At 41.4% G+C, this 16,810-nt stretch overlaps 1 protein-coding gene across 3 annotated transcripts in view; it reads right to left on the bottom strand.

Moving 5' to 3' along the window:
* Positions 1-16,810, bottom strand: part of pex14 (peroxisomal biogenesis factor 14) — a 45,373-nt gene that overhangs the window by 8,341 nt on the left and 20,222 nt on the right. For all 3 annotated transcript variants that reach the window (XM_070840155.1, XM_070840156.1, XM_070840157.1), the window contains exons 4-7: positions 10,159-10,284; positions 8,166-8,251; positions 6,224-6,326; positions 2,313-2,410 (exon numbers count right to left, since the gene is read on the bottom strand). In XM_070840155.1, coding sequence (XP_070696256.1) covers positions 2,313-2,410; positions 6,224-6,326; positions 8,166-8,251; positions 10,159-10,284 — 413 coding nt within the window. The remainder of the gene's footprint in view (positions 1-2,312; positions 2,411-6,223; positions 6,327-8,165; positions 8,252-10,158; positions 10,285-16,810) is intronic.

Raw genomic sequence — 16,810 nt, 5'->3', positions numbered from 1 at the left:
ATTAGCAACAAGATAAGATCTTTAACAAGCCTTGTTTAAGAGCGTCTGAAGGCAAATTAATTCACAGTTACTCTGCCGGCAGACAGTGTGTTTTCGTGTAAGGCATGTATATTTATGATGGAATTAGTTTCAAAAGGAAGTCCCCAGAGGAGCGTTTTTGAGTGGAAACACTGGTACAGTGCAATTGATTTCACTCTATTTATGCACTTTCCCACTGGCAGTTCATCTCGAGCAGGCAAGGAGGCGGTTTCTAATCTTCTATGTAGTATCCACTAATAAAGAGAACCATCAGTGAGTTGAGACAGCAGGGCAAACACAGTTAACAGGCAGATTTGTAATGATAATGGAGCAGGAATAGACTTGGCTGTTTAACATTAGGGATGAATCTTTCTAAGGCAAATCCATCCTTAACACCAATGGTACAATACAGCAGCATGTCTTCTAAGAGTCATGATCGCTGAGAAAATAATGAAAAAGAGAGGAACTGTCTCAGACTGTGAAGTCTGGAAAAGTGCAGCATCAGCGTGTGCTCTGTGTGTGTACGTGTGGACATGAGTGAGTCTGTCTAAACTCACTTCCATAATGAGGTCCCCAGTTTAGGGACAGTAAACGCACTCCGCAATTGAGTGGTTTCCAAACTACGACAAATGTTTACTTAGCAGCTGAGGAAACAGAAGTCTCCATGTGTTTCGGGTTAAAGGCACATTTCCGCGTTGAGAGGTATAATTGCTAAGCGTGGCGCACTTTGAGCGGCGTGGTGAGGCAAACCCTGAAAGCCGCAAACGGTGGATGATAAGTACCTCGCCAGCTACAACATGTGTTTCTCATCAAACATCCCGGACCTGAAAACAATTTCCCAATTTCCCCCATGGCCTGAGACAACAGAGGGCCTTGTGCCGACTCACAGGGAAAATTTAAGATCAACACTATAGCTATAAAGCAGAGTTTATGATTTGTTTAATGGGTGTTTTGATGTGAATTATACTTTTTATACACTACTGCTGTCCAACAAGGCACTCATAGCAAATGAAGTAGACACTTTTTAATCCAATCTGTGATCCAATCTGTGATCTGGAGATGACAGATGAAAAGAAAAAAAAAATTCCCTTGTCCTTTTATGCTGGAGGGAACTCATTGTTTAAAGTGGGCATACAGCCTGTCTGACAGAAAACCTTAGATAGTTCTGTTTCCAGAAAAGCATGGGGTCACATTAGATCATTGCTCCCATGTACTCACATGGACCGCACTTAGTTTCTCTGTGTCAACTTGAAAACTGCACAAAATGAGCTACGAGTCGTCAGTTTTTGATGAACCTCGTCCAGGGAAGAGATTCATATTTTTCCTTCCTCGTTCGTGCTGAAGCAGATGTGTCCGCATATGTTTTGCTGCGATATCCAGATGCTACAGTGAAACACCCATGTGCTTAACAAGCTGTGGACATAAAACATTGTCTAAGATTGTCTCTTCCAAGGCACTTTTTTAGAGCCCAGAGATCATAAAGCGATTTACGAGTGGCGTTATAAAAAGCAAGCAACATTTCATCCCTGCACATAAGTTTTTAGAACAATCACTCAGTGAGATTCACCTAAACACTTACAATTCTGAGTAGATTATGAACGCTGTCTATAAAAATCAAGGCGAAGAGGAACGACAATATGGTTTAAGATTATGGTGCCATGATGAGATGCACCATACTTTTTTGCAGCTTGTGTTCTGATGATATACAGATATAATAAGACTGTCCATCTTGGGTAGTTATGACTCGAGGAAGCGCAATAGACTTTAGTACACAGAGGCCTCGAGAAACCTTTTTTCCTTCCTCATCAATCTGGAGATTTCAACCTGCAACTTTACGTTTACTGAGCTCTTCTGTAATTTCAGAGTTACTGCCTGTCTAGCTTTCCTCAAAAACATCAATCAAATGTAACAGACCTTAAAGGTGCAGTCTGTAACATTCATGTTCAAACTACATCAAAGCTACACTTATTGCCATCTTTGCAAAGCTGTTGCAGCTCATTGTTGTGGTAAGGAAAGTAAGTAAAGACATGTGTCATTTAGTGAATGATGATTGAGTTACATAGTTTTGCCGTATTCAAATAATAAGGTGCGACTTGACAAACCGGAACATTTGGGAGAAACTCGTACCGTATGAAATGTGCCAGTATCAGCTTTAACTAAACTACAGTGAAAGGAGAAGGTGAATGACAAACAGGTAGAACCTCAGAAGTTTAACTGAAATTACTGGTTTTCTAGCGAATAGATTTTGTGGCGGTAAATGAAAGGTGCTGAGCTGTTGATGAGGTGGTAGCTACCTCTGCTGCAGCCAGTTCCTGAGAGAGCTCCTGGATTTTCTGCTGCTGCTGGATCAGGAGCTCCTGGACGGAGACCAGGGTCTGCTGCAGCTGGTTGACTGTGGAAACGAGCAGAGGAACAGACGGTAAATTCAGCAAACTTCAAACAAACAAAAACAAGGAAGTAAGATTGTGTGATAAGCATGTTTTGGTGCCACAAAATGGAACATTTTCTTTATAGAAAATGATGACAGAACTGATGAGACTCAACTTGTGTCAATGATCAAAGCTGTCCTCTAAGAATTGTAATCAAAGCTAATACCCTGTAACTTTAGTCGCGGCTTTTTGGTCCGAGGCGTTGGGGGTAGAGGGTGGGACGAGAGGGGCACATAGGATGGAGATATTAATCTCTAGTGCCTGAACTTAAATCAAATAACAGTCTCTAACCTTCCATTATCCACCCAGACACTGCCTTCTAATGCATCTTAAATCCTCAAACGATCAACAAAGGAAAAAACAAGGCTCTCATTTGGGAGGAGGCTGCCAGACAAAATGTCCCCCCTAATCCTAATAAATATTGTTCTTTTTCCATTGACTTTGAAGATTGAATTAGTTCAAGTGTTGGTGTTGGACGAGGGTGTATGATTTCAAATAACACCAGGCGCAGTTTGTTGCCCCCTGCTTCCAGTCACGCGTGTATTACCAAACAATGCATTAAGTTTCCCTGAGCTGATTATATTACAGAAAACCAATAAACATTCATATAAATCATGGGCGTGTAAAGTGTTAAATCAAGCCTAATAGGATTAACATCAACAGATATTGTGGCGGTCCACTGCTGAGGTTGTCAGGCCAATGGTTAAAAGCCTGAGCTGCAGCCGGCTGGACGGGATGTAAAGAACTCTCCTCTCCACATTAACCCAGGCCAGGACAAAAGACAGAGCCTGGCTCTGAGGCTGTGTTTCTTTTGAAAAGCCAACACAGACAAAATATTTGATCTTTCAAAGAAGCTAATATTTTGTAATGACACCTGTGTTTAAATGGGCGGAGTTGTATCAATATAGGTGGGGTGCTGAAACGTTTGATCTTTTCATGCTTGTAGAATCCTACAAGATACGAGTTTGAGCAGGATCGCTGGTTGGGGCCAAAGACCATTGTGCAAACAATTTGAGTTTGTTACTCCGTTTGGGATCCAGAGTGTGACCAGTCCTTTCTGAAGAAGGTAATAAAACTAAAATACCACGGCCATCCCTGCTTAAAAAGGTGTTACTATGACAGGGTGTGCACACTAAACCAGGAGCTGCCCTATTAGTCTCTGATTCCACCTCACCACAAACAGCTTATCCAGATGTGTGGGTCAGTCCGCCAGCCTGTAATGCTGTGCCTCCTGAATTACCACTGGCACCACTTTTTCAGTCACTTCAGCCAAACAGTCCAATTCTTTTCATGTCCCTCCACAAAGTTGACTCCTTTGTACTGTTCAGACACTTGACAAAAAAATGCATGAGTTCTTATCCCCAGTTATCACAGATATGAAGCCAAGAATAATGAAGTCAATGACTTTGGCCGGGCATGAATCAGAAAGAGGCTGTAGCTGCAATGTGTGTGTGTGTGTGTGTGTGTGTGTTAGAGAGAGAGAATCTGAGACAAGATGATCTGTGAGGCTTGCAGCTGCTGCGAGGAGGGTGCACATTGTGCATTCAGTAAATAATTCAGTAAATACCTCGATATAATGTACACTACATATGTCCAGGCCTGTCTCTGTCTTTAATGGCCAGCTGGTCACCAATATGGCTCTCACCGACAAAGAGTGCCCAAACAGTCCCACAATTCCATTACAGTCTGGGTGCGCTGAAGTAGTTCCAAGATCCATTCATTAATTGTCTGTGTGAAGTTGTAGGCAAATCATAATGGGAGTCAAGGCCCCTACTCTCGAGCTGGGGCTGGTGAGAGAGACTAATGTGGTCCCCATTCAAAAGGATACATCACCTCATTGCACTCGGCACTAGAGAAATACATGAACTTTAACAAAAGGGGGTTCAAGCAATTGGCAGCAGCGAGGCAGTCGGTCGCTATTACTCAGTGCAGCGAGGAGAGAGGGTGCAAGAGGGAGAGGAAGACAAAGAGAAAGCAGAGGGAGAAAACTCTCAGTGTAATTGCAACCCCTCTCCCCAACTCTTAACTACAACAGTCATTAACTACAATAGCAGCTTGGTTACTGCAGTCATAGCAAATTAGTTCCCCACACTGGCTGAAGAAAAGACCTGTGTTTTTTCTTTTTTCTGTTTCTTTCCCCCCACTGGAGTCTCACCTATTCACTGCAAAACACCGGAGCACTCGTACTGTGAAACCAACCTCACCAACAAACAAAACAGGGTTTGTAAGTTGGCAAATCTCCAAAAAGTGATAGAGCAAGAATGGGCAGTGAAATAGCCAGAGGAAATGTGTTTGCATAGTTGGGAGAAAATGACCATAAAAAGAACATATATTTGTTAATCAGATCCAGGGTGGCTCACCTTGCACGCAATCTCACTCAATTGCTGTCCTAAACCTACCAGCCAGAAAACAATAGCATGGGTGTGACTTGATGAAATGATAACAGCCATAGTTTCATCTACTCCATGTTAGTCTGTGACAGGCGCTGTAAACTCAGACATTTAATTTGTTTTAATTTGGAGATGAAGGGACGATCAAACAAAGCATGCTTGTTTTTAAACCGACAAGGTCGTATTTATGACTGAAGTTAGCGTGCAGCCTGTGGTGGAAACATTGTTTTTAGCTCCTCTTTGTCTCTCTACAGCTCAGAAGCCTGATAGAGACAGGCATGATGGTAATTCATACAGTACTTCTACCAAACCTGGGGAGTACAAAGATAAAAGGCATTCGCTTTAATAAAACACTCTTAGGTGTAAACAGCTCCTGTGGGGAAGTTTTTACCTTGTTCTATATCTCATACAGAGAGGTGCTCACAGCTCATGTACACTTCAATGTTTCCTTATCAAAATTAAACTGATTTGATTAAAACACACAGTTTGATTAATCGATTCATATTTCAAACAGAAAAGCTTAATAGTGTATAAAAGTATGTATTACTGTTACGTCGTGCCTCTAGTTTCTTTAATTCAAATCGTCTGAGTATCTAAAAAAGCACTCTGTTCATAAAACATATCATTATTACTATTTTAAAGAAAACCCACAGTCTCCATGGTGCTACTCTGTTTGCTACAGCACATATCTGTGATAAGGATTGGTACCTTTCAGGTGAAAACACACTCCAGTTCAACACTACTGCTAACGAGACCAAACTTTCTCAGAGTGCTTCTCTCATTTACGCCTCCCTGGATTTTTAATTATACTGACAAAGAGCTAGGAAAGCATCTCCCTGCTTGTCTCTCTCTCCATGCCTGACAGCCAGGTTGAGATTCCTCACCTGTCCAACATGGGAGCCGCACCTGTCACCGTGCACTTAATCACACTAGAGCCAGTGCTGAGCCCAGACGCCACACAGCGCCATGCCGCACGCACACCCTTCACGCACACACACAAACAAACGTACACGCACAGAAAATTAAAATGAACTTTCTCGCCACCTACGGGGAAGAGGGTGGATGATGATGATGGCGGTGGAGGTTTGCATGGGGGTGAGGTTGGTGCAGGGGGAGACGGATGGAAGGGGGGGGAGTGAGAGAGGATGGGCGGGGGGAAGAAAAGTTGTCATTTCCCAACTCCTCATTAATATTCCGAGGTTAAGAGCTTTTCAGCGAAACGTAATTAATTGAGGCCGAGCCTGACAGTAAACAAGCAATTTCAAATTAAAGCGAAATGACAGCGGCGTCATTTGTTAAAAATGTGCGGGGCCCCCCGATTTTGGCGACAGATAAATGAGGGAAAATGTTAAGGAGGGAGAAAGTGATGAAGATATTAATCTTCACCTGTCTGTGTCAGCGTGCCACTCATTGCCGCAATGTTGCTCTCCATCCTCTGCAGATGCTTCTTGTCCTCTCGGCTGCCCATAATGAGGGGAAGGATGTATTTCTGCAATTAAAAACATGGCACAATATTACACTTCTCTCTGGTGGGAAGGGGCAGAAAGATGAGGAAAAGACAGGGCCACCTACACTTGGCAGTGGAGGGGGTCAAAGGCATTGCTTATTGGATTGGTGCCTCATTGTCTAAACTGCCTGATTAGTGTCCAAGCAACTGATACAGGTATGGGCCCACATCTACAGTTGAAACCATTAGTAGATTGGAAAGTAAATTTTGATAATCAATTGCCATTCATCATTTCTGTTTTTCCAATCATTTATGTTACTTATTAAACATAAATGTCAAGATGTCAGATTTCTCTTATTTCCTACCACTGAAATTAAATATCTTTAGGTTTCAGTCTCTGAGTCTCGTTAGTCTCTTGACTGTTTAGACACAAAACAATTAGTCTGTAAATCTAAACAAAATAATCAGACTGATTTATAATGAAAGGAGTTAGTTCCAACCATATAAATGAATGAAACCCAAAAAGAGACTGTGAAAGCAAGAGAAAGGCTTACAGGGAAAAACATGGTGGTGAACACTGAAAATAGTCTTCCAAAACCAAAAACAATGTCATGTTGTTTATCATCTCTTCGCCACTGAATAAACAGAACTCTACCAAAATGATATGTATGTCTGAATGAAATGTGAGTGTTAACCAGATGAGCAGTTTGCGAGCATCTCACTGAATCCTTTCCATGTGCGTGTGGAGACGAGTTCTGACAAATAAAATAAATGTCCATGTGACCCTGGAGGGCCCCTCTGAAGTGCATTCAAGTGTTTTTTGGTTTTAAGGCTGAATAAGGATCACTTAATCTCTCGCTGCCGGTTCGCAGCTCTCTGCTGCCTGAGCCGGGTTTTCTCTCCAACTCAGGTGGCAAGCAGCCACACCAGCACAAGTAATAAACACTTTTTAGAGAAAAAGATTAAATGAGTGTCAACACGTGGTAATTAATAAGTGGGTTGCTGAGAGTGTGGTGTTTACAAGGTGCACCATAACATAAATAAAGTATGGGCAGAAGCCTGGACATATGGTGCGACTGGCGCTACGCTCCAGTGACATGACAGCAACCTGTGCCGTCCCGCCAGGGAATCCCACCTCCCAGACGATCAGTGGCTGGCAAACCCTGCTGCATGTGGGAAATTGTGGACTGGTACAGTGCGTGTTTCTGACCGCAGGGACAGAGGAATAAGGGACAGGAGACCCTGAATGTGCATGTCCAGCATTATGAAAGGCAGACAGGGTCAGGTGGGCATATGCACATACATGATGCGTGCTCCCTTTTCTCTTTTACACACATAGAAGAGAATGGCCTGTCATGTAGGGCAAGAGCTACTGCTAGAGCTTCTGTCCTCCTCTAAAACGAGAGTAATGGCTTCCACATGCCACTCAGACTACTACTAACAACCACTACGGGATTAATGTCACCGGGGACAAGGGGCCTCATGAGCTCATGTTCAAGGGCTGCTAAGCCCGATAAAAACCAGGGTGATTATTTTTAGACGGTAGGATGTCAAAAAAATGGTTGTGTGCTGTGTTAGCAACTATATTTCTTAAAGGAAAAAAATATCTCTGAGAGGGGGGGGGGGGGAGTGGAAGTTAAAAAGAAGGGGTTCAAATGAGATCATGCTTTGACGTAAAGCAGGGTGGCTTTAATAACAAGACCAGAGTGATGTTACATACTGCAGAGGCGCCTTCAATTCTAGCACCATAATTCATCATAAACTGATGTACTTGCTAAGGCCACCAATTTAAATGTAATATCAGTGAGAGGCAGTACTGACAGATGTTAAGATGCAAAGTTTAAACAATCAAAAGAGCAGGAGAAACAGGGTGTAACTTACTTTGTAAAGCTGATGGAAGCCAAAGGCGATGCCCACCATAATGATGGTGAGGGCACCATAGTCTCTCCATCTGTAGCCTGTTGGACCTGGAGAGGGGAATAAATCAGTTAAACACAGTAAAACACATAATGTTGAGTATAAGATAAAGAAATTTATACTATTATTATTACTATTATAGAAATGTACTTGTGTGCTTAATGAGTATAATGAAATACAATTCATCTTTGTCAAAAGATGGATAAACAGATATTATCATGTATTTATCAATCCAAAGCATAAAAGTTAAGTCTACAAGCATCTATCCTGCTCTTCCGGAAAAGACACCGGGTGGGACCTAATGCAGTGTCTTTATAAACCTTTAACCGACTGAAACGGTAAGTGTGTGCTTGGTTGTGCGTTTAGAAGTTGACTGTCTTGCTGAGTGACAGATAATGTGAAAGTGTGTCATTGTGCAAGCTGTCATCTGGTTAGGCCAACTGTCTGTCAAAGTGGAAATTCCCCACATAAGAGAGGCATTCAACTGAAAATGTCACTAAACAACAAACAGGTCTGGAGGAAATATACTGTATGAATTTTTCTTTTATTTACTCTGGTGGGCCCCAAATGAATAGGAAATTATTAGAGGCTACACCACTAAAGCACACCATTGATATTCTATTACAGGTCTGATTTCACCTAATGGGTTATGTGGTACATGTTTACTGGCTTGAAGTAAGTAAACCAGATTGATCTTGTGCCTTACCATTTGTGTGATTTGACATGCAAATAAAATGAGAGACCCACTGTCATATTGGACTATATGGTATATTTTCAAGGTGAATGCCGTTTTATTCTCCTCACTCAAGGGCACGTTTCATCGCTGCCGCAGCATTCAGGGATGAACCTGTAACCTTTCGAATTGAGAATTTTGAATCATTCTCCAGCATCCATATGGTAACCACATAAATTTGGGTCTTCATCAACATTATAGCTGCGATAGACTGTCACCTATCCCAGAATACCATGCTTCTGAAAGGCCTGGGAGTCCTTGGGATGGGTGGTTGACCCTGAACAAGCCACACTGCATCACCTGGGGTCTTCACTTGCTCCTTTCCCCCCTGTTAGGACCCTTCATTCTTCCTCTGTCTCTCCCTTTTCCTCTAACACTTCCACTCTGCCATCTTCCTTTTTTTATTTGGTCACTTAAGCTGTGGAACTGTGGTCTCCATCCCCCGTTTTTCCAATCTCCTCTCAAATTTATTGGGTTCAGTGGAGGCCTTCCTGTCCTTCTACTGCGTGGAAATAGAGATCAGAGTATCCATTACTTCGACAGAGATGGATGCGGGTCCCCGTGCACCGTCCCCATAACAAGGACATCAAAGGGAGGTAGCCCCCTCTTTTCAGCATGACCCCCCATACAAGACTCCCCGCTCTCACCTCATTATGCAGCTCCCTTATAGCCGTTTTGATATAAAACCCCCCACTATGGACGGAGAGCCGCGAGTCTCCCTAACTACATGGCCATCCCATCAACATCACTTTCATTACAAAACATGAGATGCCAGGGGAGTCAAGGACAGTGTGGTAATAAATGAGGGTGGAATACATCTGGAATCATTGTCATATGGGTTAAGCATTACGCGGACTTCATTCTGCATTGGTAAATCAGTGGACAGCACTCATAACCTCCTGAGGTAATAAAGATACAGGTTGCACTGTGGGGTCTTGCCAGGGTGGAACCCCTGGAAACAGAATGGCAAGAGACTTCACGAGCTTGTGCTGCGCGTTGTCATATTCCCTGTATCTGAATTCACAATCAAAGAAAATGTCGTAAGGCATACATGTCTGTAAACTTATAAAGATCCTAATATTTGGGGAGCTCCGGATAATCCTGTTTAGTGGGCTTAAATTGATAAAAACAACAGGGAAGATCTCCAACACAAAACCTAAACAAGGATCTAAGTTCGGCTACAAACATTCAGGAGAGACAGCGCACAAGGATGTGTGCACTCACTGGGTGGTATAGGAACCAGCTGAGTTGCATGGAGTGGATGTGGGGGCCCAACGGGGCTCAGGGGCAGGACTTCTTCTGTGCTACCAGAGCGCTGGATGGCCAACTCTACCTCCGCATCCGTCAGCCCTGGAATCAAGACACACATCTTTCAGACATTTGGAGGGGATAAAGTGACTTTGTGTTAGCGGGAAAAGGCCAAATGGCTCCTTGGCTATCATAATATATGCTTAAATACTTCCCAAGCCTCCCACAAATCTTTGAAGTACAATTTAGAGAAAGTATGTCAAATCTTCATTCAATTTTACCTACCGTCTTCTCGAAAATTCATTTTAAATTCATAATTCAGATATTCCACCGAGAGTGTCTGTTTCAAGGATATCCATCACGAGAAGATAGTGTGAAAAGGTGCACACAATGAAATCTGAAACTCTGCTAGCCTATTAACTGCCACCAAAGGCAAAGAAAATAAGAGTCTGTCCACTTCTCCAGTTATATTTCCCATGTGGAGATTTCATACACCCCAGACAGCGAAAATGCATTATTTTAATTTCTTCATTGTAATGTAAATGTATTACATAATTTTGCAAATGCCAATATAATTTAATCTTCAGATCTTTTTAATGATTTTAGTGATGATTAAATTGCAAAGGGCTCCCTGATGGCGAATCAGAAGGGAGGAGAGAAAAAAATCTAATATGAACATCTCCTTTTGTGGCAAGAAAGGATTTTATTTCAGACGCCATATGCTGCCATTGCTGTGGGTCTCATCTTTTAATGAGCATCTTAGTCTAAACAAAGGAAAATAATTACAACTTTCAATGAACCACATTCAAAAACAACATTAGCTAATTTATAGCAAAACAATTAGGAGGAAGCTGAAGACAAATAACGAAAATGGCATTTGTAGTAGTTCTTAGATGTTGACGAGCATGATTTGATGAGCACCTTAAGATGAAAAATCAGCAAAGTCCATAACTATTATGTTGTGTGTTGCTTATTGTACACTCACAGGGTGTCTCTCTCTAGCATTTTAACATTACTTTATTTAGCAATGTCCTTTGTATATGGACAGAAAATAAGAGAGTCTTTTACTTTACCCATTTCCTCAGGACATAGAGAATTTACACAAGCTCAGAATAAGCTTCCTCCTTCGTTTGAGTGACACTGAGCAATTGCAAAGGGTTCAGTTGCACTGCTTCCATCTTTTCATTAATAGTAACTGCGCACAGCCAGATCCTAATATCTGTGACCTCCAGAGGGGTCTTCACAAGAGAAGCATACAGTAACACCCATGTGGAGTATTAATAAAATAAACCGTGCAAGCATGTTAAGCAGAAATGTCCATTTCTTACGGTGGATTTTATAACCAAAATCTTTAAATCAAATGATTCCCCCATTTGAGTCTTTGTTTAAGCGGCTTAATTGTGAGTCAGATCTGAATAGGAGGTTGCGCCTAACCCTGTATCAGCAGCCCAAAAGCATAAAGAAACCCTTTGATAATCTCCCATACAGCTTACGCCAAGAGAAGGTCCCTCCCGTCACCTATTTAAATGCTCCGGGGACTTCAAATGGCCATGAAAATTGTTGAATAATTGAAGGCAAATATTGGCCGGCCTGTAGTCTACAGCAGGTCCTGAGTGCCAGGAAGTGGTGAGCGCCATGTGCTGAGTTTGTGCAGTCAGACTGCACCGTCAAATAAGCAATAATGTGTCCCTGGACTCCTGATTCATCTGACCACAGCAGACTACATGGTGGCAGACTATTGAGTGAGACATGCAAGGATCTCAGTTTCGCCGAATGAGAAGAAATAAAACATGCTTCAGGTTTTTCCTTTCACCTTGAAATGTAAAGTCTTTTTTAAATAATGCACATTTAGGTTGCTATCGAGTATAATATATGTACATCTTAATGGTTGTTCAAATCTTTGATCTTGTCTATGCAGCAAATGAAAGGTGTTTTTTTTTGGTTTTTTTATACAATACATCAAAATAAAATACATGGAAATTCCTAAAGCTGTTTTCTAGTCAAATTACAGCTTCCTAAGTTGTGTTGTGTGCTCTGATCTGTTTATTGCTGAGGGACAGACAACAGCAAATGAAAGGGCCCTTAGATCCAAAAGAAAAGGGAACAAGGTGAAAGTGAGTTTTACATATAAAAGGAAAAGACAAAAAAGGGATTGTGAAATTTATTATGGGTTCCAAAACCTGTGGAATGACCCCCATTTCAGATTGACCTGTGGGGAGATGAATTTTTTAAGACATAAATTACACCTAATGACGACACCATAAAAAAGAACAATAATGGAAAGCTATTCTGTATTTCATTATACTGTATTATTTGGTGCACCTGATACACGCAGTGCCTGTTTATGAGTCACCGTATTAGCAGATGCTCAGCCAAAGCATTTGCTTTGACCTTGCCATTCTCATTGGGGCATGAAATTACGGTGCTGGCACCTCGATATTACAGCTATAAATACTGTAAACTGCATATCTGGGCTACGTTTTCTATTGTCTTTCAACATAAACCTGATCGGTATTTATTTAAAGGAAAACCCATTGCTCGTCAGGTTATTTACAGCTCTATTTTCAGTGGCTCATATTCTCTGGGTATTTTTTAAGGGCAAAGAGGCAGCAAGGCTTTTACATTAAATCCATTTCTCCAATTCTGGCACTTCTGGACTTTATGGGTCAACACCTAGGCCGGACAGCCAATTATAAAAATTGCTTACTAAAATATTTTGGGTGGTAAAAGGTGAATGCCTTTTTCACTGTCCTCCAAGGCCTGAATTATGAAGTTGCCCTTGGGTGAAAATTACTTACATTTTGAATATGGTATTTAGAAAAAAACGCATGGCAGGGGTCATAAATAGATGGAGGTCAATGGGTTATTAAGAAGTCGAGTGCAACTTCAACCTGTTTCTCATGCTGTGCGCTGGCAGCGGAGATTCTACATGTCATTTGGATCGGGACAAGTGCTTGAAAATAACATGCCCTAAATAATGACCACTCTCATAGAGTATTCATTTATGTATTAAAAAAGCGGACTCTGCTCTCATTTCCCTGCTTTATCGCCTTGTACTGATGACAAAGTAGGCAAGGCCTAGGCTAGGTGGCGCCGTGGAGTAATTTATAACCACATCAATCCCTTTACCTTCTATGCAGGCCTTGGTCATTGTCATTTTTGTCCGAGAGGTGAGTCACATAACCCCACTTACAAACAGCATCCTATTAATATCTGGGATGATGAACCTTATCCTTACCCTTACCTTCATACCAGGTATGATAATAGACCAACAGCCTACCTGTGTTCCCTGTGACCCATGATCACTGGCCCTCTACTCAGGGTGAAACCCTTTAGCATTATTTATTCAACTCAATAACAACTGGGACGGCATAAAAAAGAAATAAATCAAGCCATCATTTATGTCTCACTGACAGAGAATGTACTGCGACTGTTTCACATGCCAAATTTACCTGTAATCCAACAATGTATGTGTACTCTCTGGGCTTTACTTTCCCAAACAAACTGCATTCGGTTTGGCAATCTAAGAGCGGCGGAGTCATGTCATCTTAGGGGCCACGGTCAAAGTGACACGTTGAAAGCTGGAAAATGTTGTTGACTTCTTCCTCAGAATGTGATTTTTTTTTGGTAATTATGTGTGTAACTGCTAATTGTCTGGGCTAAATGGTGGTGCCAAAATGGGGCCCAAAGTTGTTACATCTGCTAATTGTAGAGGACATAGATGGCACAATTCACTAGATGAGACTGTAGCACATTATATTTCAGTCAAACACAATAAAATTTTCTTGATCTTGGCAAGGAAGAAAGTAAAACAAAATTGCTTCAAGATGGCTGAAAAACAGTTTAAATAGAATTCATTTCCCCACTCCCTCGCAAAAGAAAGAACAAAAACCATCTCTGGGTTTAAATCTTGATTTATATTACATCTAAGTGACAAAGTTTCAATATTTCAGCCAGTTTATTCAACAAGGACTCAAGGACAGCTAGAAATATTGGACTGCATAATTGCCAATTCATACCCTGAAATTGACAGTTGAAGGAAAACAGAAAATTATATTTTTCAATGAATATTGAAATAAACCACACTATTAGGATCTCTTTGGAAAAAAGGAGATGTAACCAGAGCGGCATCCTTCAGTGCAGATTAGGGCACAAATGTGCAGGGAAATAATATGCACGAGCGAGATTATTGTGTAAAGATTCTGCAACATGCAATCAAAGTGGGCCCTATTTTCCCCTTCATCAGCTGTCCAGCGTAAGTACTGGCAGCAAGAGGAATCCAATTTAAATTCCACTCTACCGGGAGATGGTATTGTTTCATTTTATGTGTGCTTTGACATTTCTGGCTGTTAATATAGAGTAAAATCCAGAAGTATTTACATAAATATGACATTAAACTGTATTAGAAATTAAGACTGACACATTTGCTGTGGTGGCAGTGGGAGGAGGAGGATGATTGAGTTTCTAGGTCGAAAGGTTGAGAGGACAATATATACTGGGTACAGAAACAGGAGAACTGTGAGTGTTGGCCTGCTGGTGCGTCTATGCAAAAGTCTACTAAGGCTCAAGTGAGATAGAAAGACCTCAGACCAGATGTACAGTGCTGTGAAAAAGTATTTGCCCCCTTACAGATTTCTTCTGTTTTTGCTTTATTGTCACACTTACATGTTTCAGATCATCAAACAACATTTTAATATCACACAAAGATGACCTGAGTAAACACAAAGCAGTTTTTAAATGATGATTTCATATATTAAGGGAAAAAAGCTAGCCAAACCAACCCTATGTGAAAAAGTAATTGCCCCCCCTTGTTAAATCATGAATTAACTGTGATTAACCACATGTTTGAAAGCTGAGCCACACCCAGGCCTGATTACTGCCAGAGCTGTAGAATCAAGAAATCACTTAAATAGACAATATGAAGTAGGCTAAAAGATCTCAAAATGCAACATATCATGCCCCGATCTAAAGCAATTCAAGAACAGACAAGAAACATAGCCATTGACATCTATCAGTCTGGAAAGGGTTACACAGCCATTTCTAAGGCTTTGGGACTCCAGCGAACAACAGTGAGAGCCATTATCCACGAATGCAGACAACATGGAACAGTGGTGAACCTTCCCAGGGGTGGCCCGGCCTACCAAAATGACTCCAAGAGTGCATCGACGACTCATCCAGGAAGTCACAAGAGAACACCAAACAACATCTAAAGCACTGCAGGCCTCTCTTGCCTCAGTTAAGGTCAGTGTTCATGATTCAACAATAACAAAGAGACTGGGCAAAAATGGCCTCCATGGGAGAGTTCCAAGGCGAAAACCACAGTTGACCAAAAAGAACACAAAGGCACATCTCACATTTGCCAAAAAACATTTCCCCCACACTTTTGGGAAAATATTCTGTGGACTGACGGGACAAAAGTGGAACTTTTTGGAAGGTGTGCGTCCCGTTACATCTGGTGTAAAACTAACACAGCATTTCGGAAAAAGAACATCATACCGACAGTCAAACATGGTGGTGGTAGTGTGATGGTCTGGGGCTGCTTTGCTGCTTCAGGACCTGGACAACTTGCCGTAATTGATGGAACCATGAATTCTGCTCTCTACCAGAAAATCCTGAAGGAGAATGTCCGGCCATCAGTTCGTGACCTTAAGCTCAAGCGCACTTGGGTTATGCAGCAGGACAATGATCCGAAGCACACCAGCAAGTCCACCTCTGAATAGCTCAAAAAAAACAAAGTGAAGGTTTTGGAGTGACCTAGTCCAAGTCAGGACTTAAATCCGATTGAGATGCTGTGGCATGACCTTAAACAGGCCGTTCATGCTCATTGAAAACCCTCCAATGTGGCTGAATTAAGACAATTCTGCAAAGAAGAGTGGGCCAAAATTCCCCCACAGCGATGTGAAAGACTCATTGCCAGTTACTGCAAACGCTTGATTGCAGTTGTTGCCACCAAGGGTGGCACAACCAGTTATTAGGTTTAGGGGGCAATTACTTTTTCACATAAGGCCAGGTTGATTTGGATAGCTTTTGTCCCTTAATAAATGAAATCATCATTTAAAAACTGCTTTTTGTATTTACTCAGGTCATCTTTGTGTAATATTAAAATTTGTTTGATGATCTGAAACATGTAAATGTGACAAAAAAGCAAAAACAGAAGAAATCTGTAAGGGGGCAAATACTTTTTCACAGCACTGTATAGTTTGTATAATTCTGAGAACATGAATCACAACTGAAATGCATCTTGTGATGATGCTTCATAAATGCATTTTGTAACCGAGAGCAACAACTCATAATGTTACCTGTTGCGACATCAGGGGAAACTTTTTATTTACTTTAACTCAGCATGAAAAATAAAAGACAGTTAGTTAAATAAAATTGAATCATGATTTATCACTTCAAGAAACTTCATTTATACATTAGTTGTTTACTAAATGACACCGCTATAATATTGTATATTAGTGTGTTGAAGTGGAATCAAAAGGCTAAGGTGCTTTCCTGAAACAACTCAGGGAAGCTCTAGTATGAATGTACAAGATTTCCAGGCTCACAATTGGATGACTATAGAATACAAGTCAAGAGTTATCCTATGAATACTGCAGAGTGCTACTCAAACATACTTTGTGCTTAG

This window comes from Pempheris klunzingeri, chromosome 11 (genome assembly GCF_042242105.1).
Source record: "Pempheris klunzingeri isolate RE-2024b chromosome 11, fPemKlu1.hap1, whole genome shotgun sequence".
Taxonomy (NCBI): Eukaryota; Metazoa; Chordata; class Actinopteri; order Acropomatiformes; family Pempheridae; genus Pempheris; species Pempheris klunzingeri.
The sequence above is the reverse complement of the archived record's forward strand: the minus strand, read 5'-3'. Positions and strand labels throughout refer to the sequence as shown.